The sequence below is a fragment of the Adiantum capillus-veneris genome, chromosome 24 (assembly GCF_014529385.1).
Source record: "Adiantum capillus-veneris isolate H3 chromosome 24, ASM1452938v2, whole genome shotgun sequence".
In the NCBI taxonomy this organism is placed as follows: domain Eukaryota; kingdom Viridiplantae; phylum Streptophyta; class Polypodiopsida; order Polypodiales; family Pteridaceae; genus Adiantum; species Adiantum capillus-veneris.
Window position 1 is genome coordinate 47344794 of NC_140954.1, and position 25794 is coordinate 47370587.

Below are 25794 nucleotides of genomic sequence, written 5' to 3' on the forward strand. Positions count from 1 at the left end.
TTATGCCTGTCAAACTTGACCTTCTGGCATACCAAGCAACTGCGCACAAACTCTTCCACATCCTTCTTCAATCTCTGCCAAAAGAAATCTCTCTCTACCCCTTTCATGGTGGTAGCAATGCCGCGGTGACCCGTAAAAGGTGGACAGTGGCAATCAATCATAACCTTTTCCCTCAACGGCTGTGTAACGCACAACATAGTCTTTTTCATCAAGTAGCCTTCCCGAAGGGAGTATCCAGCTACTGTCTCCCCATCCCGTATCCGTGTGAAAATATCTGCAAAATCTGTATCTGTGGCACACTGATCGACCATATCCTCGAAGCTCCTATGATGTATCGCGGAAATAGCTAGAACCAACGGTTTTCGAGACAAAGCATCTGCCACCACATTCTTCTGTCCCTGCACATGGACAATCTGGAAGTGGAACTGTGACAAGATGTTCACCCACCGCATCTGCTTTTCCGAAAGCTGCTTCTGTGACAAGAAGTAGCGCAAACTCTGATGGTCTGTAAAGACAGTAAAATCAGCTTCGAGTAGGTAATGCCGCCATTGAGTAAGAGCGTGGATAACCGCCAAAAGCTCTTTCCCATAGATCTGTGTTGTCATCTCCGGCCTAGAGAACAAACGGCTCTCGTAAGCTATGACATGGCCTTCTTGCATCAAGACCGCACCCAAACTACGACCACAAGCATCACAAAATACTTCAAATGACTTCTGCAAGTCCGACAAAGTCAAATCTGGTCCTGTAGTCAATTTCTCTTTCAATGTCCGAAAGGCAGTCACCTCTGTGGGTCCCCACGAAAAAGGTACTCCTTTCTGTGTCAAGGTATGCAAAGGGGAAGCAACCTCTGCAAACTTTCGTATGAACCGCCTGTAGTACGAACACAGTCCCAAGAAGCTTCTAACTTCATGGACATTCCTCAAATCGGGCCAATCACGGATAGTCTCTATCTTGGCCGGGTTCATTTGCACTCCTGCTGTTAACACAATGTGTCCCAAAAAATGTATCTCTGGTAGGAAAAATTCACTTTTCTTAGCATTAATCACTAATGTGTGATCTCGTAATGCCTGAAAGACTTGAAGCAGATGATCTCTGTGTTCTGCCTCATTCTTGGAGAAAACAATGATGTCGTCAAAGAAAGTGCCAACAAATAGCCTGTACTCTCGAAAAATCCTATCCATCATCCGGTTAAATGTCGCAGGAGCATTGGTTAAGCCAAAAGGCATCACCAAAAACTCAAATAACCCAAAAGTCGTCCGAAAAGCTGTCTTGTAGACATCTCCTGGCGCTATCCTAATCTGATGATATCCACTCTTCAAGTCAATCCTGCTAAAGCACGAGGATCCCTGTAACCTGTCGAGTATATCATCGATCCTAGGAATCGGAAATCTGTTCTTGATGGTGATTTCGTTGAGAGTGCTATAATCGATGCACATTCTCCAAGATCCGTCTTCTTCAAAACCAACAACACTGGAGAGCAATACGGTGAAGTACTAGGCTGGACAAGACTCTTTTCCAAGAGGTCTTTCACTGAGTTCATAATCTTTTCATTCTGTACTCGGCTCACACGATAAGGTGGTCGATTCGGTGGCGTGCTTCCAGATATCAGATCAATGGTATGATCTTCAGGTCCTCTCAAAAGCAATCGGCATGAGCGTGGAGAAAAAAAAATCTTGGCGTTCTTTTCTTCAGGTCAAAACATATTCAACTTTTATCCATCGTTCAGTTCTCCCAAAAGAATGAGTAAGAAAAACTGAACTTCATCAAGTACAATCTCTAAGCCCTTCATTTATTTATCAAAGTCGCTTTCTCGGCCCGGTAGTCAACCACGGCGTAGTTCTTGTGGTACCAAGGGATCCCGAGTAGAACGTCACTCGCGTGCCCTGAACACCCCTGTCATTGCAAACGAAGTTTGCCAATGCTCGGTGTAATGGCAACATCCCATCCGGGTGCCAGTCGACTACCTCCGCCTGTGGCGTCAGTCTGTCGGGCGTAGTTCCAAATCGAGCCGCCAATTCCAAGTGAAAAGAAGTTGGCCTTGGCTCCTTCAAAAGAGCTTCCTGATCCTTCACTTTGCCCCGAAAGCGGCAAAGTTTGTACTTTCATTCATTAGATTCGGTGCAGGTCCCACGCCATGTGGTACCAGTTCTACTTTTCTATCTGCCTTTTCTGCCACATTCCTCAGCTGCTCTCGAACTCTCAGACCTGTCGTCGTCTTTATCATTCTGTTCTTTCTGTGCCTTATCAGGGCACTTCGCGGAAATATGTCCATGTTCCCCGCATCCAAAGCACTTCCCCTCTCTGATGAAGCGAGCTCTCTTGGGTCGTGCATCCTTTTTTTTTTTTTTTCTCTAGGTTGCTCTTTTTCATTCTACTTTCATTCCCAGAAGTCTGTTCGGCTCGTTGTGTCATGGCCTCATCTGTGGGGTAGGTCAGACTACCAGAGTGAATGGCAAAGCCCCGCTTCGCATGACTCATCAACTCCTGAATAGAAGCCGACTTCTGTTCCAAGCAGTGATCTCGGATCTCTGTAGGTAGACCCAAGGTAAACGGCTCAATCTGTTCTCTGAATGAGATCTTCTTGAATGAAGAGGCGGATAGAAAAGAGCTCTAGAATCTTTCACAATAAGAATTCACTGTATCGCTCTTGGTCATCCGGAGATGGTTCCAAGCAGCTCGTATATCTCGCTCAAACTCTTGAGTCAACCAAGAAGAAATAAAAAGCCTCTTGAATTTCAGCCATGTAACTGGCACAGTCTTGCTTAATAGAAGTGTGGACCACCAAGTACGAGCATTCCCCTTAAAGTAAGAGGCAGCTCTCCGAATCTTGGAGTGCTCTGAATAGCGTCCTCCCGCGAAAGCGATGTCAAACTGCTGTATAAAAGACAAAGCCTTCGAAGCATCTGAGTATCTTGAAAAGTATCAAACTTGATCGAGTGGCCACCTTCCTTAAACTCTCGGACTTTCTTGCTTTTATCTTCGAGAAAGTCATACTGGTTGGCTTTGTAAAAATTCTTCTTGTTCGCATAAAACTTTCCGTCATCGGAATCTGAGTTGTCTGTAGACGAGTCCTCAGTAAAACTGTCAGTCTCTGGGCGAGATGTAGCCTTCTTTGCCTTTTTCTTGCCCTTTCCGAAGCTTTGTTCCTTGCTTCGCTTTTTGCTTTTTCTGTCTTCTTCGCTCGAATCCGAGGAGCTAGAAGAACTGTCAGAAGAAGAAGAAGAAGAACTGGGTAGGTCTTCAAACTTGACGCGCTTCTTCAATTTCTTTGCCTTGTCAAATGTCGACCGACGACCTAAATATCCCGGGAAGTCAGTACCTTTGTTCTGCTTTTTGCCGTGCTTTTTGCCTTTCTTTTGCATGTCGAAAAGCTGAGCAATCCGTGCATCAACCACGTTCTCCAGTTCGTTCTCCGTATATTTCTTGGAGGCAGAAGGTTTCTTGAGAGCGGGTTTCGGGAGTGGTGTTGTGGTTCTCTACCACTCCATCTGTACCTCTTTCAAAGAGGTCTGGTTCATATATTTTGCCATCTTCGGGTCCTTGGCAAAATTGAGCATCATCTTTGTTGCATCGCCGATCAACTGGCGACGCTCTATCTCTCGCCGCTCCGCCTAAGTAGGCCAAGGCGGGCCATACTCTCTGTCTGAATCTTCGTTGTGATCCCAGCCCGCATCTCCAGATGCAGAGGGAGTCGACTGATCATTGCCTGAAGCCATAGGTGCCGCGGAAAAAATTTCAGGGATCGGATTTCCCGTAGAAGAGAAATCGGCCGTGCTCTGATACCACTGTAACAGACTTGGACACTCCAAGTCAAGAATCAACCGCGATAGCACCAAATAACCACTTCAAAACAATTCACAGATCACAATAGATTTGCACTGGCCCGGCGGAGTTCCGTGCCTAGAGATATTGGCCCCAAAGACTGGCACCCCTTTAGGTATTTCCTTTTATATTAATCAATCATCAAAGTACAAGAGAGCGGTTAGGGTTTCACTCTCAGACTCTGCGTCCAGATGCTCTGAGAAGTGAGGCCCTCACCACTAATTTAAAGGTTACAAGGGATGCCCAAAAGCAGAGCCCCAAAAGCTTTTAAAATCAAAAGCATCAGTTCTCTCTCTCTCTTAGAGAGTCTTTTCTCTTTTTTTATAAAAAAAAGCAAAAGCAAAATTCGCGTCGCTCATCATTTTCCAAAAACAGATAATAATAATAATAATCCGCCTCCGCGATTTCCGGAATTTAGGGTTTTTGGCAAAAATTAGGGTTTGCAGGAATTTTAGGGTTTCTGGCAGAAATTAGGGTTTCTGCTGTCCGCCACGTCATCACTTTGTGACAGGACTGGTTCCAGATTGCATGGGTACTGAACCAAGCACGATTCATGAAAATACAGAACTTTGCCGAGCTTGGGGCAAAGTGAAAGATCAAGAAGCCTTGATTTTCTTTGATGGAGGAGCCAAGGCTAACTTCATTTTACCTGAATTGGCAGCCGGCTCGAGATTACACCCGATCGGATGGGACCACAAGCAGAGACAGTTCTAGTGGCACCCGGCAAGGACGTGGTCATTACACCTGTCATTGGCAAACTTCGCTTACTTTGTCAGGGGTATTTGGGGAACGAGGACTTCTACATAATGCCCTTGGAAGGTTGTGATGTTCCCTGGGAGTCCCTTGGTGCCATAAGAACAACGCCGTGGTCGATTATTGGGCCAAGAAAGCGACATTGACTACTGAAAAGGGCTGAACCATTGTACGTGATGTTAAACTTAAGGGCGAGTCTGTCCCTATTGTATCGGCTTCGGCCGTTTCAAAATTAATGAAATCCAGTCTGTTTGTTTACTCGATCTTTTTGAAAGAGTTGAATGATGAGCATCGGACAAATATGTCTGAACTAATAAAGAACGCCAAGATTTTCTCCACTCTCATGTCGATTGCTTTTCTGAGGGCCTGCCAGGCGAGTTGCCACCAGCTCGTCCTGAGGATCATACCATTGATCTGATACCCGGAAGCACACCACCGAACCATTCACCTGACCATGTGAGTCGAGCCCAGAATGAAGAGATGATGAACCAAGTGAAAGACCTCTTGGAAAAGGGTCTTATCCAGCCGAGTACTTCACCTTACTGCTCTCCGGTGTTGGTTTTTAAGAAAGACAGATCTTGGAGAATGTGAATTGATTATAGAGCTCTCAACAAAATCACCATCAAGAACATATTTCCGATTCCTAGATCGATGATATTCTAGACCAGCTACAGGGATCAATCCTCTTGTTTCAACAGGATCGATTTGAAGAGCGGATATCATCAGATCCGAATCGCGCCAGGAGATGTCTACAAGACAGCTTTTCGAACGACCTTCGGTTTATTCGAATTTTTGGTGATGCCTTTTGGCCTTACCAATGCTCCAGCGACCTTTAACGAATGATGGACAGGATTTTCAGAGAGTACAAATCTTTTCTTGACACTTTCTTTGATGACATTATTGTCTTCTCCAAGGATGAGGCAGCACATAGAGAACATCTGCTACAGGTTTTTCAGGCATTGCGGGATCACAAGTTAGTGATCAATGCAAAGAAGAGTGAATTTTTTCCTACCAGAGAGGCACTTTTTGGGACACATCGTCTCAATAGCAAGAGTGCAGATGGACCCGGTCAAGATTTAGTATACGTTATTGGCCCGATTTGAAGAATGTCCATGAAGTTAGAAGCTTCTTGGGCTTATGTTCGTACTACCGGCAGTTCATGAAAAAGTTTGCAGAGGTTGCTTCCCCTCTGCATATCTTGACACAAAAAGGAGTCCCTTTCTCGTGGGGACCCACAGAGGTGACTGCCTTTCAGACATTGAAAGCGAAATTGACTACACGACCAGTTTTGACTTTGCCAGATTTTCAGAAGTCATTTGAAGTATATTGTGATGCTTGTGGTCGTAATCTGGGTGCAGTCTTAATGCAAGAAGGCCATGTCATTGCCTATGAGAGCCGATTGTTTTCAAGGCCGGAATTGACAGCACAGATATATGAGAAAGAGCTTTTGGCGGTTATCCATGCTCTTACTCAGTGGCGACATTACCTACTCGGAACCGATTTTAAGGTCTTCATAGATCACCAGAGCTTACTCTACTTCTTGTCATAGAAGCAACTGTAGATGCGGTGGGCGAACATCTTGTCACAATTTTACTTCCAGATTGTCCATGGCAGGGACAGAAGAACTTGGTGGCAGTGTCACAAGACAGGCACCAAAATCAGAGTTACCCAAAACGCGGAACGGGAACGGCGACGGGCCTCCATGCGGAACGGGGGAACGGGAATGGGCCCGGAACGGGAACGGCGCGGAACGGCAGGCTAAAAAAACACCCAAATATTATTTTTTTTAGCGTTATGTGTTTGAATACAAGTAGTATTAGAGTCCTTTGACTCTAATACCCACAAAAAACACGATTCAAAGACCATTTAACCTTATTATGACTTGATTGGGATGTGAGGCGCCCAAAGTACATAGCAAGATGAACAACAATGAGCAAACACAATGCCCATAGTACATACACAATGCTCTCAAATAATTGCAAGAGTAGTAGTCAGAGATAACACTTTGGAATTAATTATGGCTAACATAGTAACAAGCCTCAAGGGCCGCCAGCGGCCAAGGTACTACAAAAAAACCAAAGGGGGGCAAAGTTCAAACCAGACTTCAGTGACCACAATACCAAAAAACTGAAGGTGACAAATACCATAAAGATGCTAGTAGCTACAAATGGCAAAGAGGGCAAGGCTCAAGCATTGAAGCAGCCATACAAAAAGGTAAGGATAAATGGCAAAGACTCAAGACTCAAGAGCCACTAGCCTGAGAGGCCTCCCAATCCGTAGTAGCCGACTGTAAATCATGCACATCCTCCCATTCCTCATCATCGAGGTTTAGGTCCGGCTCGATCTCAGCCACAGATGAAGTACCTAGTGTTGGTGGATGTGCATCTCCACCCACCTGAGAAGCCTCTTGCTCCATCTCCCACTGTGTAAAAGGATCTGTCTGTTTGTCTGTACTCTTGCAAAGCATTTTCAAATTTGCGCTGACGAATACAAGATCATTAGCCTTCTCCACTCCAAGCCGATTCCTCTTCTTGGAAGCAATGTGGCTAAAGGTACTCCACAATTGCTCCAAGCATGAGGTACTAACTGACTGGCTGAGAATACGGATCGCCAATCTCTGAAGCTCAGGGCCATCATAGCCATAGTCCTCCCACCAAAGCACTGAACCTATTTTCCTGCGATCAATCTGAGCATCTGGACTGCCAAATGACCCCCGCATCTCTCTGTACTGTCTCAGCTGATCTCTCACAATGCATCGCCCATCTCTGTCTAGAACCATCTTGTTTAAGATCTCTGTAAATTGGTTCATGACTTCCCTATCTGTCTCTTGCCCTGCACCTTGGAACTCTGGATCCACCATGTACGCTGCCCCGTGTAAAGGAGAGGCATATGAATTCCACCTCGAGCTGCAAAGCGTATGGATCTCCTCATATCGCTCTGCGTTCGGCTCAAGCTGTGCAAGCTGCTCAATCATGCGGTCCATTGCCTCATAAATCTTGCCAATGCAAGGATCCATGCCATCCAAAACTCGAAGCAAATGAACCACCGGTTTTACCTGTGCATCTAGACTCTTGAGCTCCTTCTAGAACTCAAGATCCTCTGCCTTATCCTTGCACAAAATCCCTGCAACTGTCTTTGCATAGGGGGAGGTGGTGAACTCATCACTGATGAAGACCTGTCGGACCGCATTTTGACATTCAGACAGCCTGCGCACCAGAAGAAAGTTGAATGCGAAGCGGGTATCTGAATACTTTAGAAGCACTTTGCCGCCCGACTTCTTGAGGTACTCACTCCGAACCAAGTTGTGATTGTTGATAAAAGTAACCATCTTCACTGCATCAGCAATGACTGGAGCAATCCAGTCTAGCGATGTCTTTTAGAAGGTTGTTCAAGCAGTGTGCCATGCAAAAGCACACTGTCACATGCGGATAGTAGCCCTCTATGATAGCTGCTGCTGCCCTGTTTGATGCCTCCCCATCTGTGACAAAGGCCACCACGTGTTGCTCACCGATGGTTTCTATGGCCGTTGTCCACTCTGCAGAGAGGACATCGGCGGACTTGCCACTCTCAGTGGCATCATGAGAGTGCACAAAGTACATCTCTCCACTGGAGTATGCGACGAGACCATGGATAGATCTCTTCCTTGTATCGCTCCACCCGTCGGCAATGAGGGAAACGCCATGTTTTGCCCAAAGACGCTGAATGTTGAGGGTTGCTTGCTCCACGATAGCCTTCTCTCGATCGAGCAAGATGGTTCGGAGAGCCTCTGAAGATGGCGGCACATAGCCGGTGCCATACTCTCCTATCCGTTGCACCATGACTTTCCAATACTCCGACCTATTTCGATCAAACATAGAAGAGGTTAGTATCAAAAAAGTGGAAACGACGATAACGGAAGAAATGAGAGAGAAGATTGATAAATCATAAAACAATGAACATACCTCGCCGCGACAAATGGGATATGGTCGTGATAGAAGAATCGAGCCACGGCCGCATCCACCTCTTCCTTCTTCTTTGGGTCCCAAGAGGTGGCAAGGGTCCTTTGGCAACGTTTTGGACCTTGTGAAGATGCACCAACACCTACACCGGGTAGAGAGGAAGAAGGGAAAATGAGGGTCTTTGGATCAATACCTTTGCGTGCGGGCTTGGCTTTGTGGTTAAATTGCCGATCCTTTTCCTCGAGGTCCTTCCTCTTCTCGATCGTTACGTTGGAGCAAAATCTCACCTCATGTCCCGGCACTTGAAGAAAGTGTGCCCTCACTTTGTCATGCCCCCCTTTCCGCGTGTAGGAGCATAGCTTGCATGCCCATGCACGAGAACCTCCCGCCGCCGACAAGGTGCCCTCCGAGGTCACTTCATCCCACCATGACCATTCCTTCGCCTTTTGAGTGTTGCCCGCATGAACGGAGGGGGTTGAACGAGAAGAAGAGGCCATGGAATCTAGATGATGGAAATTGGAAGGAGACTCGAGAGCAAGAGAGAGGTTGAGAGCTTGATGCTTAGAGAGCTTGAGAGCTTGGTAGGTTGAGAGCTTGAGAGCTTGGAAGTTGGTAGCTTGAGAGCTTGAGAGATTGAAGCTTGAGCAATGAGCCTTGAGAGCTTGAGACTCAAGAGCAATAGAGCTTGCAAGTTGAGAGGCTAGAGCAACTTGCAAGAGAGCTTGAGAGCAAGAGAGCTTGAGAGCTTGTGAAGGAAAAGGGTGTGAGGGCTTGGCAATATATAGCTTTTGAGGGCTTACTGCCCGTTTTCTAAACCTTAGAAATTTTCAAATTTCTGCCCGTTTATGAACGTTGCAGTTCTGCCGTTCCAGATGCTCCGTCCGTTCCGCCGTTCCGGCCCCGTTCCGAACGCGTTCTAGCCGGTCATTCCGGTAAGACCCCGACTGTCGGAACGGCAGTCCGTTCCGGGGCGTTCCACTCACTGCCAACCTGCCGGAACACCATTCCGGCATTCCAAGCAAGGAAATACCCGTTCCCCGGTAACTCTGACCAAAATAGATAAGAACAGACTGAACAGACTTTTAACACTTCAATAACTGAACTGAAAGAGAGAGACGACACGTGACACGGAGTGGCGGAATTCCACCCGAGAGAGTATTGGCTCCAAACCTTGGCGCCCCTTTTGCCATTTCTTTATATTGCATCAACACAGTACAAGCCGGTACTCCAGACTCTGCACCTTCTCCAGGAAGCATGCCAGAGAATGAGCCCTAATCTCATATTTAAAGGCCCTTCGCCTGAAAAGCAGTTATAGTGAAAAGCCTTCAAAACTCAAAAGCTTCTGGTCCAAAAGGCAATGCCAAAAGCTGCCAGCGTAATTTACGAAAATCCGTACAGCCTGCCACGTCATCAACCAACGCAAAACGCAGAATTCCGTACAGCATGCCAAGTCATCATGTCAGCGCAATTTTCAGAAATCTGCCACGTCATCGATTTTTGTGTGTGTGCAGGTCCTGCTTTATTTTAATCCTTTGTGTCACTTGGGGACCCATCGGGGTTCCCATAAGTTGGTAGGACTTCTTCTTCTGTTACTTGTTCTTCTTAGGGTTTAGGCCCCTCTGCCGGCATCTATAAGTTGGCTCCATTCTTTAGGCTTTGACACGTCATCAGTTTGTTACATCTCCCCTTCTTGAAAGAGAGTAATCGTCCGCGATTACAGCATATCTGCAAAACAACTCAAGTTAACTCAAAAAAAAATTGGGACATTTCGAGGGACAATCAGTGTGCTCTTTTTATTAAGAAGTTAGCTTCTCCTTTCTGCTCTTTTGATCAAGGAGTTACTTGCTCCTTTCGGCTGTTTTGATCAAGGAGTTAGCTTCTCCTTTCTGCTCTTTTGATAAAGCACATAGATCGAAACTCTTGATATTCCGGCGTAGTAAAATTAGCCATCACACCCAGACCGTACCGATCTTCCACGGGTGTCTTGATGCACTAAAATTACATACCCAAGCAATCTCATCCAATTAGGAATATTCAGTAATTGACACATCACAATGCAACACAAATGCTCACATATGCATGTTACAAGACATAGAAACATAAAGTTGCCGATGAACACTCCCCCTGCAAATAACCATCCAGGTCCGGGCCATGAGCTGTTCAACGACTCCCTCATCACTCCTCCCGCAAATAACCTAAAAAGGTCTGGGCCATGAGATATAGAGGCCTTTTACAACCAAACGCCCCCCAGACCGCAGCCTGCGTCGTTTGGAGGTGCTGAGAGTAACCACTACTCAGACTTCTTAATACTCTCCCCGTAAATAACCACACAAGTCTGGGCCATGAGTAACAACAACAATACTCCCCCCGTAAATAACCAGAAGGGTCCGGGCCACGAGTAAAAACAACACTTTTCAATCATTCAATACTCCCTCCGCAAATAACCACAAGGGTCCGGGCCATGAGTATGAACAAGCATTCTCAAACATCTTTTCTCACTACTCCACCCGGGAGTAAAATCACCAATCATTGAAACCAGTATTGAAACCAGAGTCAAACAATTCAAATCGGCAACCAGACAGGTTCAAAACAGATACCATCCATTTCAAACAAAGCTTCAAACAATACTTTCTCAAACAAAGTTCAAAAGTATCTAACTATAGAACAACTAGAGAGTTCATTCAGGGTTTTGTTCGGACAACCGAACTTTGAGGACGACTGGCTTGCCCTTTTGCATCACGGTGATGGTTCGGTTCTGAACTTGGAGAGTCGCATCGTTCTTGTCATGCCAAGGCATGCCTAATAGAACGTCACAATTTCCCAACTTCATAATGTGGAAATCGGCTTTTCCATGATATCTTGGATAGTCACTGGAAGAGCACCAATGAGTGGTACCACTTTCTGAGTTTGCCCTGTGGCTAGCTCAGCTTCAATTTCTCCACCCTCTGCATCATAATCAAAGTCCATCTGCTTCAAGAATTGTGGATGGATGAAGTTCTCTGTAGCTCCTGGGTCAAAGAAAATTAGGGCTTTCAAACCGTTGACTTTGCCATATGCTCGACACAATTCATTTGTACTTTCAAGGCGTATGCCATAGATGTCAGGTACTAATCCAATGACCGGTTTAGCTCGTTTGGCTGGAGATGGTCCTAGGTTTCAGACGCTCGTCGACGCGGGAGTCGGCTCCGTAGGTCTGTCAGTGCGTTGGGGACAACCAAAGTCATGTTTGAAAGCATCCAAAACATCGGCCTTCTTGTAGTAAGGTATCTCGTTGTTGAGGTGTCAAACGAGGCCTTTGTGGTTGATTTTCACGAGACTCTCGAGAATTTGTTCGTTGTTGCCGAGAGTTGTGGTTAGTGGCCGGAGATTCTTTTGTGGTAAACTCTAACTTTCCCTTCATCAGTTTGTAGCCGACCGCAGCATGGTCCATAAGTTCTTGCATGGTAGAGACTTGCTTGGATAGACAATATTCCTGCAATGGTGATGGTAGTCCAATGGTGTATCGCTCGCACTGGGCCTCCAAGGGAACAGATCTAAAAAAAGACACCGGAAGGTACACGTCGAGAAACCTTTGGTTATATTCGTCCATGGTTTCGGTGACAAGCATTTTCAAGTTGCCCCACTTTGCCAAAATCCGGACTTCCAACATCGAAGTCATGTAACTATGTGCAAAAACTGTCTTGAAAGCTTGCCAAGTCCTTGGAGCATGTTGTTGTGTCGTGATTGAACTCCACCATTGCATAGCATTATCTTTAAGAAATCCAGCTGCTCGAGAAATCTTGGATTCTTCTGTATAGTTCCCTAAAGCATAGATGTTGTCGAATTGCTGTAGGAACTGCAATGCTTTCTTGCGATCTTTCACCCCGGAAAAAGTGAAAAATTTGATTGTCATGCCACCATCTTTGAAATCTTTGGGTTGGTTAGGTGCATATCCCGGGTATGGATAATAAGGGTATCCATAAGGGCTCCAACCATTGTACCCTCGTGGCGGTGGTGGTGGAGGTGGGGGCAATGGCGGTGGCAAAGGCGGTTGCACTGGATCAAGGTCAGATGGCTGAACCATATTCCTAAAGACTCCCCCAATTGGAACAGACTGCTGAGAAGGTTGCCGGTTGGAAGCTCTCGTACTTTTTGGTGCCGGAGGAGGAGGTACCACCTAGGGCATCAGAGAGGGTAACATGTAGTTCAAAAATTGTTGAAAACTTTGCAACATCGGAAGATTCTTCTGAGGATGCCGCGAAAGAATGTCCTGGAGTTTGTTGAGCAGGAACTGCAAATATTCTGCTGAATCCATGAATTCCAAGTATTGGGTGCTTAATTGGCTTATGCCCTGTAAGACACTGCGGTGAAGACGGGAGCGCGCGTGATGAAGTAAGGGTGGGAGTGGCTAATAAGTCCGAATTGGAAGGCAAAGATCTCTCAAATAAAATTCCAAAAGCTATGTCTGCTCTTTTGTAGGACCAGTATGCTTTCAGAAAAGCACACGCCTGATGCTCTCATACCACTGTCACAAGACGGGCACCACGTGCCAATAGAAAAGAACAAACTAAAAAGACTTTTAACACTTCAATAACAACTGATGTCACGAGGACGTGGCAATTATTAACCATGTCACAGAGATGTGGCAACTGCTAACCTTGGTTGTTGGTTTCTTTCCAATGGGGTTTATTTTATTTATTTTGAGACCCTCTTTTTGAAGTAGCAAACGGTCGGACATTGTATGGCCAATGTGAACGGTAGATTCACCCGCAGACGGGAAGTGGTCGGCATTGGAATTCGTATGGTAAGAGGATGTCTAGGCTCAGAGCAAGATCATATAGGTCCCCCCGTCGCACTTAGCAAGTTGGTGGATACTAGGAAGTGAACTCAATTAAGGCGTAAAGTCAAGGTGGGACTACCAACAAAAAGTATCCGACAGGTGGGCCACATTGCATTTTTGGATGCGGTCCCAATGAGGATAGATGGTCAGAAGACCAGTGGGAGCCCAACGGAAGCATCTCCTAAAATTTAGGGAACTGCTATTTTGGGCCACGAAATGTGTTCGCGTCATTACCTTCGGTATGACTAGGGGAACACTTTACAACTCTGCCGCGAAGTCAACTGACGCACCAGTTGAGATATTTTTAGCAGGGAAAGCCCAAACTCGGAAACTGGGCAACGTGTCAGCTTGTGAGCGATTCTGCCACTCTGGGAGGCAAAAACGAGCTGCATATCAACAAAGGGGGCGCCATTTTCAGCCACAGGCGGATTGCAACAGGTACACAAACTATGGAATGCTTACCTTGCCCTCTATGTACAGTATGGTGACGGGAGTGATGCCCCGCACGCTACATACTGCTCTCTTTCTCCCATACGTGCAGTTATGTGATGCCCCACAAGAGGGCTACTCATTTGACTGATGTACAGTTGTGTGGGTTCATGCTTTTGTGCTGAGGCAAGAGCCTCCTTGAGCAAGAACAGGGGTAGCTAACTGCTGCTCCAAAGCAGGCACTGGTGAGGGTCATAACCTCACCGTACAGGTGCAAAATCAGCGCTGTGTATGCGCTGTAATTTGACTGTTTTTCAGCCATACGGACGCCAGGATCATTGGGAATCGTGCCCCACTGGCAAAGGACAATTAGGGGACTGTTTGGGGCTGAAAACAGGGCAAAAACCAGTAAATACAGCGTGCTGAATTTACTGTTTTTGGACAGGAATCAGAGGGTATACGTCAGTGCAAGCGAGTTCCAACAGGGGAATGGGTTTCGCGCAAGTTTTGGGGTTGTTATGCTGCCGAAATTTGGCCAAATCAAATGGTATCTAGGTGGATGCACGTGAAGGATTCCCAGGACCTTACCTTGTAATTTACCCTCCTAAAGAATAAAGAAATACCGAAAGGGGCGCCAATTTTGGGGCCTACAGGTTGTCGGCGTCTGCTCAGAGCATTTTAGCTTCCGAGCCGTGTGTGTGTTTAAGTGTTAACTCCCGTCGTAGGTTCTCTTTGCAAAGTGCTCTGTGTGTGTGTATAAAGTAAAGAATTTCGGGTGAAAGCCAACGCCTACCGCCCTACGGGCCGGTTTCATGGTTCCGTTGCCGGGACATCAATCACTTTTTCCTCAAAGAGTGAGCCTGGATTGTTCAGGGTAAAGACACACAGTGCAAGAACGCGGGGATTACACTATGGCCGACAAGGGGAAGGGAATTATGGAAGAGGGTTCCTCTCCAAAGGACGGGCAGGAGATTCCTATGGTTTTTGAGATTGGCGAGAGCTCACGGCCACGTCAGTCTGTACCTACTGTCAACGTGAATGTCCCTCCAGTAGTACAGGGCTTTATGACAGGGCAACTTGAGGATGATGCGTTTAAGACTCAGTTAGTTGCCGCGGTGAATGTCTTTTCGCAGTTGGTGCAGAATCCGAGGTTTATGGAATTCTTGCAAGCGCCACCTGTGCAACATCAAAATAGGCAACCTACGCCGCGTACAGAGCTTGTTGAAGCTCAAGCCCAGGTACTTCATGAGGCGCAGGAGGAAAGGGAACACTCGCATGTTGCGGAGTCGGGGGCTCCAAAGCAGGTTCCTCCCGTGCTTGAACAGGTGGCTAGAACGCCTATTCCACAGGTTATGCCAGTTCAGCCCGCCACCTTTCAGAGCCAGCATGCTGTCTTGAATGGACAGGGAGCTGGATACCAGGCTATGCACTCAGTTTTTCCACCACCCACGGTACATCCTGAGTATTTCGGGGGTGGATCAGTGTTCCAAAGTATGGCTGGTTATGCGTCTGGAAGTCAGCCGTACATGCAAGGAACAGTGTTTGGGGGTATGCAAGGCATCATGCCAAACCCCATGTATGGTACTATCGGCATGTAGCAAGGTTTCCACGGCAACCAGGGCCAGTTTGGGGTGCCACAGGGTCATTTTGGCATGGCTGGTTTTTCTGGACAGCAGCCAGATATCGCACCTCTGACGCAAAATGTGAATGGCCAAGGCGTGCCGATCATGCCTAGTACAGTGCCCATGTTGCAGACCATCCCGGCAATGGAACCATGAAACTGGCCCGTAGGGCGGTAGGCGTCGGGTGATCCTTCATGTCATCTAACTCATGATGATAAGGAATTGACACAGCTGAAATTTGTGGCTTTCTTGATAACGCATCAGCCACAACATTCTTCTTGCCTTCCACATGCATAATCTGGAAGTGGAACATGGAAAGAATGTTTGCCCATCGCATATGCTTTTCGGATAACTTTGACTGCGTCAAGAAGTATCGCAAGGTCTGATGATCTGTTTGGACAACAAAATCAGCACCTAAGAGGTAGTGCTTCCAGCTAGAAAGCGCATGAATCACGGCCAAGAGCTCTTTCTCATAGACTTGCATAGTCCTCTCTGGCCCTTGCAAAATTCGGCTTTCATAGGCTACTACCCGTCCATCTTGCATTAGCACTGCTCCGATGCTACTGCCACACGCGTCACACTGGACCACAAATGACTTCCTGAGATCTGGCAAAACAATAACTGGATCTGAAGTCAACTTTTCCTTTAAGAGACTAAAAGCTGAAATCTCTTTTTGGGTCCATCTGAAAGTGACCTCTTTCTTTTGCAATGCGTGAAGAGGCGATGCTATCTCTGCAAAATTTCTGATAAACCTTCTATAGTAGGAACACAATCCCAAGAAGCTTCTGACATCGTGCACAGTCTTCAAGTCTGGCCATGTCTTGATAGCTTCGACCTTTGCGGGATCCATTCTTACACCATCCTTTGAGACTATGTGGCCCAGAAAGTGGATCTCTTCAAGGAAGAATTCACTTTTCTTAGGATTGACAAGTAACCTGTGACTGCGCAGCTCTTCGAACACAATGGTCAAGTGACGCCTATGCTCCTCTTCATTCTTTGAATACACAATCATGTCATCGAAGAATGTTCCAACAAACTGTTGATGCGAGCGGAAAATCCGGTCCATCATTCTGTTGAACGTGGCAGGAGCATTTGTTAGCCCAAACGGCATCACTAGAAACTCATAAAGACCAAATGTCGTTCTAAACGCAGTCTTGTGCACATCCTCTGGGCTTATACGAATCTGATGGTACCCACTCTTCAGGTCTATCCTGCTGAAAATTGCAGCACCCTCTAAACGATCGAGAATATCATCAATGCGAGGAATAGGAAACCTATTCTTGATGGTATTCTTATTCAACGCACGGTAATCAATACACATGCGCCATGAGCCATCCTTCTTCTGCACTAGGAGCACTGGGGAGCAAAAGGGTGAAGAACTAGGCTGAATCAGCCCCTTCTCTAATAACTCCTCAACCTGGCCCATAATCTCTTTCTGCTGCGCTGCACTAACCCTGTAGGGAGGTCTATTTGGTGGGCTACACCCTGGCACCAAATCTATCCGATGGTCCTCAGGTCTCTCTGGCGGCAATTGCGACGGTAATGAATCAGAAAAACAGTCATTAAACTTTTGCAAAAATGCTGACCTTTCCTTATCTAACACAGATAAATTTGACTGATCCCTATCTGAGACATCACGTGCAAAAATCAAGTACACAGAAAGATGATTCTTTATTACAGAAGTGATAGCAGAAGCAGATACAATAGGGACTGACTCTCCTTTAAGCTTTACATCCAAGATGTGAGTTTTGCCCCTATGCTGTACAGTGATCTTTTTGTTGTAGGCATCCAAGACTCCATGCACTCGGAACATCCACGGGATCCCCAACAAGGCGTCACAACCTTCCAGCGGCATGATGTAAAACTCTTCAGTGTCCACATACGACTGAATATGCAGACGCAGTTTTCCAATGATGGGAGTAACACACTCTGAGTGGCCAGGACATGCCAACCCTGCCTCTGCTGTGTACCCCATCTCTTCAGCTTTGATGCCGAGCATGCATAGTTTGCCAAAAGGTCAAGTTTGACAGGCAAAAGGCACCAGGGTTGTTACAACCACTGCCGATTCCGGATAAGCCATGGGAAAGCATTGCTATGGACTTTATCTTTGATCTTCCAAGGACGCCAACAGGGAATGATGGTATATGGACCATTATCTGCAGGTTCAGCAAGCAGGCCCATTTTATCCCTGTCAGGAAGAAGATAAAATCTGATCAGATGGCACGCTTGTTCATGTACAATGTGTTTAAGTACCATGGTATGCCACAATCGATTATCAGTGATCGTGATCCTCGCATGACCAGTTTGTTCTGGAGAGGATTGTTTGAGAACATGGGTACTACGCTCAAGTTCTCGTCTTCGTTTCATCCACAAACTGATGGGCAGTCAGAAGAGGCCAATTCTACTGTCTTAGATCTGCTGAAATGCTATGTGTCAGATAATAAGGGCAAGTGGGAACAGTATTTGCCTATGCTTGAGTATGCGTACAATAATACGGTGCATTCGTCTACTGGCAAAGCACCTTTTGAAATTGTTGAAGGCGGCAAAAAGGTTCCTCCCATTTTGCACACAAAGGACAAGATCTTTGAGGCAGATCGATATGTTGAGAACATGGATGAGATGTATAAGAAGATTAAAGTTGCCTTGGAGAAGACTCAGGCAAAACAGAAAAAGGCTGCTGATCGTCACCGTCGTGAATTGCTACTATCACCTGGTGATTGGGTTCTCTTAAGGTTCGAAAAGGCAAGGTTAAAGAAGATGAAGGGCAAGGAACGGTTGTTTCCTAAGCTCAGCATGCGTTACTATGGGCCTTTTCAAGTGCTTGACAAGATCAGCGATGTGGCTTACAGGTTGAAATTGCCTGATGCATGGAAGATTCATAATGCGTTTCACGTGAGTCTTCTAAGACCCTTCGTGGGTGATGTGCCAGAAGATATGCCAGTTGAGGATCAGCCAGAAGTTGAGGAACTTGATGAGATCCTGGTACCTGAGCAAGTTTTGGCACATAAGGACAGAAAAGTTAAAGGACAAGTTGCAAGACGCTATTTGGTGAAGTTCAAGAACTATCTGCCTATGGATGCAAAGTGGATGGAAGAGCATGAACTGTCAGAGTCACCAAATGTATTGCAGCTTTACCTTGAAGCCTTTGGGTTACAGCCTACTTATGCCCCAACCCAACGTGTGCAAAGGAGGGGTAATGATAGAGCTAGTACATCCAATGTACATATGAATTCAGTGCCATAGATAGAAATGGCAAAAGTATGAAGGTCTCATTAAGTCATTTGTATCTATGTATGTTACGACCTTTCTTGCGGATACATGCGATGATAAAAGAGTGTTGATAGCACAAGATCATCAGTGGCGTGTATTTATGGTATGCAATCGAGGACGTTTGCGATTTCAAGAGGGGGGTATGTCACGAGGACGTGGCAGTTATTAACCACGTCACAGAGATGTGGCAACTGCTAACCTTGGTTGTTGGTTTCTTTCCAATGGGGTTTATTTTATTTATTTTGAGACCCTCTTTTTGAAGTAGCAAACGGTCGGACATTGTATGGCCAATGTGAACGGTAGATTCACCCGCAGACGGGAAGTGGTCGGCATTGGAATTCGTATGGTAAGAGGATGTCTAGGCTCAGAGCAAGATCATATAGGTCCCCCCGTCGCACTTAGCAAGTTGGTGGATACTAGGAAGTGAACTCAATTAAGGCGTAAAGTCAAGGTGGGACTACCAACAAAAAGTATCCGACAGGTGGGCCACATTGCATTTTTGGATGCGGTCCCAATGAGGATAGATGGTCAGAAGACCAGTGGGAGCCCAACGGAAGCATCTCCTAAAATTTAGGGAACTGCTATTTTGGGCCACGAAATGTGTTCACGTCATTACCTTCGGTATGACTAGGGGAACACTTTACAACTCTGCCGCGAAGTCAACTGACGCACCAGTTGAGATATTTTTAGCAGGGAAAGCCCAAACTCGGAAACTGGGCAACGTGTCAGCTTGTGAGCGATTCTGCCACTCTGGGAGGCAAAAACGAGCTGCATATCAACAAAGGGGGCGCCATTTTCAGCCACAGGCGGATTGCAACAGGTACACAAACTATGGAATGCTTACCTTGCCCTCTATGTACAGTATGGTGACGGGAGTGATGCCCCGCACGCTACATACTGCTCTCTTTCTCCCATACGTGCAGTTATGTGATGCCCCACAAGAGGGCTACTCATTTGACTGATGTACAGTTGTGTGGGTTCATGCTTTTGTGCTGAGGCAAGAGCCTCCTTGAGCAAGAACAGGGGTAGCTAACTGCTGCTCCAAAGCAGGCACTGGTGAGGGTCATAACCTCACCGTACAGGTGCAAAATCAGCGCTGTGTATGCGCTGTAATTTGACTGTTTTTCAGCCATACGGACGCCAGGATCATTGGGAATCGTGCCCCACTGGCAAAGGACAATTAGGGGACTGTTTGGGGCTGAAAACAGGGCAAAAACCAGTAAATATAGCGTGCTGAATTTACTGTTTTTGGACAGGAATCAGAGGGTATACGTCAGTGCAAGCGAGTTCCAACAGGGGAATGGGTTTCGCGCAAGTTTTGGGGCTGTTATGCTGCCGAAATTTGGCCAAATCAAATGGTATCTAGGTGGATGCACGTGAAGGATTCCCAGGACCTTACCTTGTAATTTACCCTCCTAAAGAATAAAGAAATACCGAAAGGGGCGCCAATTTTGGGGCCTACAGGTTGTCGGCGTCTGCTCAGAGCATTTTAGCTTCCGAGCCGTGTGTGTGTTTAAGTGTTAACTCCCGTCGCAGGTTCTCTTTGCAAAGTGCTCTGTGTGTGTGTATAAAGTAAAGAATTTCGGGTGAAAGCCAACGCCTACCGCCCTACGGGCCGGTTTCAACTGAACTGAAAGAGAGAGACGACACGCGACACGGAGTGGCGGAATTCCACCCCAGAGAATATTGGCCCCAACCTTGGCGCCCCTTTCGGTATTTCTTTATATTGCAACAACACAATACAAGCCGGTACTCCAGACTCTGCACCTTCTCCAGGAAGCATGCCAGAGAATGAGCCCTACGAAAATCCGTACAGCCTGCCACATCATCAACCAGCGCAAAACGCGGAATTACGTACAGCATGCCACATCATCATGTCAGCGCAATTTTCGAAAATCTACCATGTCATCGATTTTTGTGTGCGGGTCCTGCTTTATTTTAATCCTTTGTGTCACTTGGGGCCCCATTGGACAGGGTCCCCATAAGTTGGTAGGACTTCTTCTTCTGTTACTTGTTCTTCTTAGGGTTTAGACCCCTCGGCCGGCATCTGTAAGTTGGCTCCATTCTTTAGGCTTTGACGCGTCAGCAGTTTGTTACATGCAGATGCTTTGTCCCGGAAGCCATTGGTTCTGGCTATTTTCCACGATACACCATACAGGCTTCGAGGACATGGTCAATCAGTATGCCACAGATACAGATTTTTCAGATGTATTCAATCGAATACATAATGGGGAGGTAGTAGCGGGATATTCCATTCGGGATGGCTACTTGATGAAGAAAACGATGTTGTGCATTACACAGCAGTTGAGGGAAAAGGTTCTAACCGAATGCCATTGTCCACCATTTACAGGTCACCGCGGCATTGATACCACCTTGAAAGGTGTGGAGAGAGACTTCTTTTGGCCAAGACTCAAGGACATGGACAATTTTGTACGTAGTTGCTTGGTATGCCAGAAGGTCAAGTTTGACAGGCATAAAGCACAGGGATTGTTACAGCCTTTACCCATTCCCACCCACCCCTGGGAAACTATTGCAACGGATTTCATTTTCGATTTCCCGAAGACACAGAGTCGGCACGATGGTATCTGGACTGTTATTGACAGATTTATCAAGCAAGCTCATTTCATTCCAGTGAAGAAAACAGTCAAGCCAGATCATTTAGCGAGACTTTTTATTGCCCACATATTCAGATTACATGGCGTGCCTGAGGCAATAGTCTCTAACAGAGATCCCCGATTCACGAGTTTGTTTTGGAAGGCTATTTGGGAGAACATTGGCACACGGTTGCAGTTCTCATCATCTTTCCACCCGCAGATAGATGGGCAATTTGAGATTGCAAATTCAGTCATACTGGATTTGTTGAAGTCTTCTTCTTTGGATCAAAAGACTACATGAGAAAAGTATTTTGCCTTTGCTGGAATTTGCCTACAATAACACGATCCACTCTTTGATGGGGAAGGCGCCATTTGAGAAGGGGCTACGAAGGTTCCACCCTTCCTAAGCACGAAAGGGTAAGATTTTTGAAGCCGACCAGTTCATGAGGGACTTAGACTTGGTCGGGGAGGCTTTAGAAGAAATCTCAAGAAAGACATAAGAAGACAACAGATCGACATCGTCACGATTTGAAATTAAAGGAGAACGATTGGGTGCTCTTACGTTTTGAGAAGGCACGCCTAAGAAAGAAAAAGGGAAAGGAGCGGCTTTTTCCAAAGCTTAGCATGAGATACTATGGACCTTTCCAGATAAAAGAAAAGATAAATGTGTCTCCTTTAGACTGAAGTTGCCCAATACTTGGAGAGATTCACACTGCTTTTCATGTGAGTCTCTTAAAGCCTTTTAAAGGCGATGTGCTCGATGATGGGGAGCCAAATGAGCAACCGAAGTGGAGGAAAGCGAGGAGATACTCGTTCTAGAACACATATTGGCACATAAAGATAGAAAGATAAAAGGTAAAGCGATAAGACGGTTCTTGGTTAAATTCAAGAACTATCCCGCATTGGATGCGAAGTGGATGGAGGAGGAGGACCTGGCAGATACTCATCAGATTGTGAATCTTTACCTTGAAGCATTCGGTTTAGCATAGTCTATTCCGATAGAACCCCGATTTCAGCTTGGGTGGAATTTGGTGCAGTGGGCTTGCACAAGAAGGGAGTCACTCCGCTCCTTTGTCAGCAGATTGCCCCGATTTTTGATAATAGAGTCACCGATGTCCCTATTGGGTTTCAGGGATACTGTGGGCTGACAGTATTCTGCTGTAATGACTTTAAGATTTGGAATTCCCAATAATATGATACTAATTTGTACTTTACTTGTTTAAGTGTAAGAACTGATAGACGAAATGATTGCAGCATTTCGGTCTGCTAAATCTCTATAGACATGATTGCAACAAGGATTAGTTAATCGGGTATTTGTGAGGTCCCGACTGGATCTAGATGCAATTGCTAAATACGTTGCCGATTAATCATGGTCTGAGATTGGAGTGATTTTTGAATGTGATTTGTCGTGTTGAGCCCTGTGATGTCAAGTGATGTCCTATGATGTGACTGTCGATTGGTACATGTACTAGATGTGTTGTTCCTAGTGCGTCGGTACTAACAGTCAGTGTCTACTAGGACAGTTTATGGCTTCTGTCTGTTTTGCAAGCGTAATCGAAGGCGATTACAATGCTTTCAAGAGGGGGGTATGTCACAAACTCATGACGTGGCACTGCCCCAAATACACACCCACTGACACGTGGCAGCCCGCAAAGTGCGTTGACATGCGGACGTGGCATACCCTACAGACTTCCAAATTTTACGGTGCGTTTTACGCTGACAAGATGACGTGGCAAAGTACGGATCTCCGCAAATTACGGAGGATGCTTTTCAGCGCTGGCTGTTTTTCTTTGGACAGTTTTTGGAAGCCTTTGGATTAACTGCTTTATATGAGAAGCTTTTGAGTTGAGAAGCTTTTGGGGCTCTGCTTTTGGGCATCCCTTCTAATCTATAAATTAGTGGCAGGGCCCTCACATCTCAGAGCATCTGGACACAGAGTCTGAGAGTGAGAACCCTCCCACTCTCTTATACTTTGAACACAGATTAATACAAAAAGAAATACCGAAAGGGGTGCCAGTCTTTGGGGCCAATATCTCTAGGCACGGAACTCCACCGGGCCGTGTCGAATCAATTGTAAAATGTGAACTGTTTTGAAGTGAATCTCTGTTGTGTCACGGTAGAATCTTGACTTGCAGAGTGTCCAAGTTTGTTACACAAAATGACCTATGAGACCAAACTCATACAATCTTGGTGGATCTAATACAATGTCTGGGTACAAAATAAAAATGAGGTAAAGTAAAAACTAAAATCATCGTCATCATCAATGTCCGAGGATGCCAGATATCAAACGAGAATGTATTGCATCGGTCGCTGAAGAGCATCATCAATGTCCGCCTCTGTAAACAGTGGTACTGTGGTGAAGCCAGCAACTCTAACTACATAGGTGATACAACAAGGATACCCAATGAATGCAGCCTGGCCACACATATAAAATGTGGCTAGGCAGGCAATACCTCTAAAAACACCAACACTAGAAATTCCAAAACTGAAGAAAAACAAAAAATGGGCAAAACCCTTTGTGTGCCTAGAATCCCTACCCGCAATCAAGGGCCTCTCTGCACGTGTGAAAGCCAGTAAGCAGGGGTGAAAGCATCTAGATGGTGAACATAAAGTTCCCCCCTCAACAACAGATGTTCAAAAGCTGCAAAGAAAAATGACGGAGTCTTGAAAAACTTGGTATAACCGGCCAGTATATCATATCTAAAGAAAGTTACGGGAAACTCTGATACAGCCAGGGATGTGGATTCAGATAATATCAATTTTTTCTCCTATGAGAACGGATACACCATGTCATCAAGGGAACTGCGAAAAGGAGAAAGGGGGGGGAAGAGGCAAACCTGAAATCTGTGAACCTTATCATGAACAAATTCCACAAAAATCTGACACACCATAGATGGAGGAAGTAGACCAGTTTGATATTGATCTAAAGACATAAATGGGGTAGTTACATCATTAAGTATTAGATGAAAATCAAAACAAAAAAAATGTGGCCATAATATACTAGACATTAGTACATACGACTCAGCACCTAACTATTTTTATTTTTGAGTCTCATCTCTGACCTGTTAATTGCCTCAAAATGCTCTTCATTAGTACATACCTAACTATTTTTATGTTTGAGTCTCATCTCCGCCCTCTGCATTAATTGCCTCAAAATGCTCTTCATTACCCTCATCTTCTTCTTTGGGCGGAAAAGGCCAGATGGCGCTGTCTCCTCAATTTCTTGAGCCATTCCCCATTTGCACCTCCTAGAGTTTCCTCACGTTCCCACTACTATAATCTAAGGCCATTACTCCAGAGCTTACCATCTTGCACATAACAGAAATTCTATAGTGACTAAAGTGTAATGCTCTCAAGCTTCTGTCTCTCCAAGCTGTGCGTGTTCGTTCCTGCAACCCTAATACACCCCACACTTTCAAGACAATGTAATTATAGTTGCAGGGCCAAAAATGTATAACCCTGATGAGAACCTTATTGGGAGCCCACTTCCGGCTGTTTCCTTCACGAGTCTGTATTTTTTGTTGCTATTAAGATCTCCTAGGCGTTGGTTATATTTCAGCTTGCTTGCCATCGTGGCAAGCAAGCACGAACCGGTCACCTAGTAGAATGAACCGGCTAGCGTGAGTTTGACCAAAATGGTCAACGCATCTTCCACACAGCGGTATTGAACCCTGCACCTCGAGCCAGCGAGAGCAATGCTCTACCACTACGTACGCATGCGAGCTTTGAAGCATGTATGTTTGCAGCGATACAAAGAGAAGGATAGGTTGGTGACCCACGAAAAACCCATGCGGCCGGCCATGCCGATCACCTCCACCCACACGGTGGCTAGCAGGCCAAAATTTATACAGAGCCCTTCCCGCATGAAAGGGCGACAATAAGATGTAGACACTGTTTCACCTAGCACTTTCTCCCAAACTTTGAATAACATTAAAATGCTCCCTTTTCTTAATTTTCCTTGCAAATGAAATTCAAACTCATGAAAAGCCTGACTGCGGCTATGATGCTTTGCAATCAGTTAACTGGCTATAAAATCCCATTGCATGAATTATAAACCGCGATAACTTACCATCAGCCAAAGCTGCAGCTGCTGCAAGAAGCGCGGCATCAAGTAACGAGCCATCAGCATCTAAACAATACACATCCTGCAAAGGCAGCATAGAAGCCTTTCATGCAGCTGATAAGAGGTTTTTCATTGAATACTCTTAACCATTAAAAAAAAAACTAACGATAAAAAAGATACCAGATATGCCATCCAGGCAGCCTTTCCTGGAGCAATGATCAACTCTCGCAAATCTACCATCATTGTGCTGCAGCAAACAGAAGCTAGTTGTAACTTCCTGCCAAACCATGTACAGTAGCTACATGCCTGAAACATAGCAGTAGGCACTAAAACATGGCTGAAACTACTTTTTTCACTCTCCTCACTTCGTGCAAGCAATGCCACTTTGCTGCTGTTCATGCACCCAGCCTCATCAGCTGGTACATCTCCTCAATAGTCATAAGGAACATGTCCATTAAAGCCTAGCTCAATGAAAGCTCCCTTT

At 45.9% G+C, this 25794-nt stretch overlaps 1 protein-coding gene across 1 annotated transcript in view; it reads right to left on the bottom strand.

The window, feature by feature from the left end:
• Nucleotides 1–25794, bottom strand: part of LOC147426320 (3'-5'-exoribonuclease family protein) — a 50226-nt gene that overhangs the window by 17938 nt on the left and 6494 nt on the right. The window contains exons 5-6 of the mRNA XM_086497805.1: nt 25491–25557; nt 25317–25392 (exon numbers count right to left, since the gene is read on the bottom strand). Coding sequence (XP_086353931.1) covers nt 25317–25392; nt 25491–25557 — 143 coding nt within the window. The remainder of the gene's footprint in view (nt 1–25316; nt 25393–25490; nt 25558–25794) is intronic.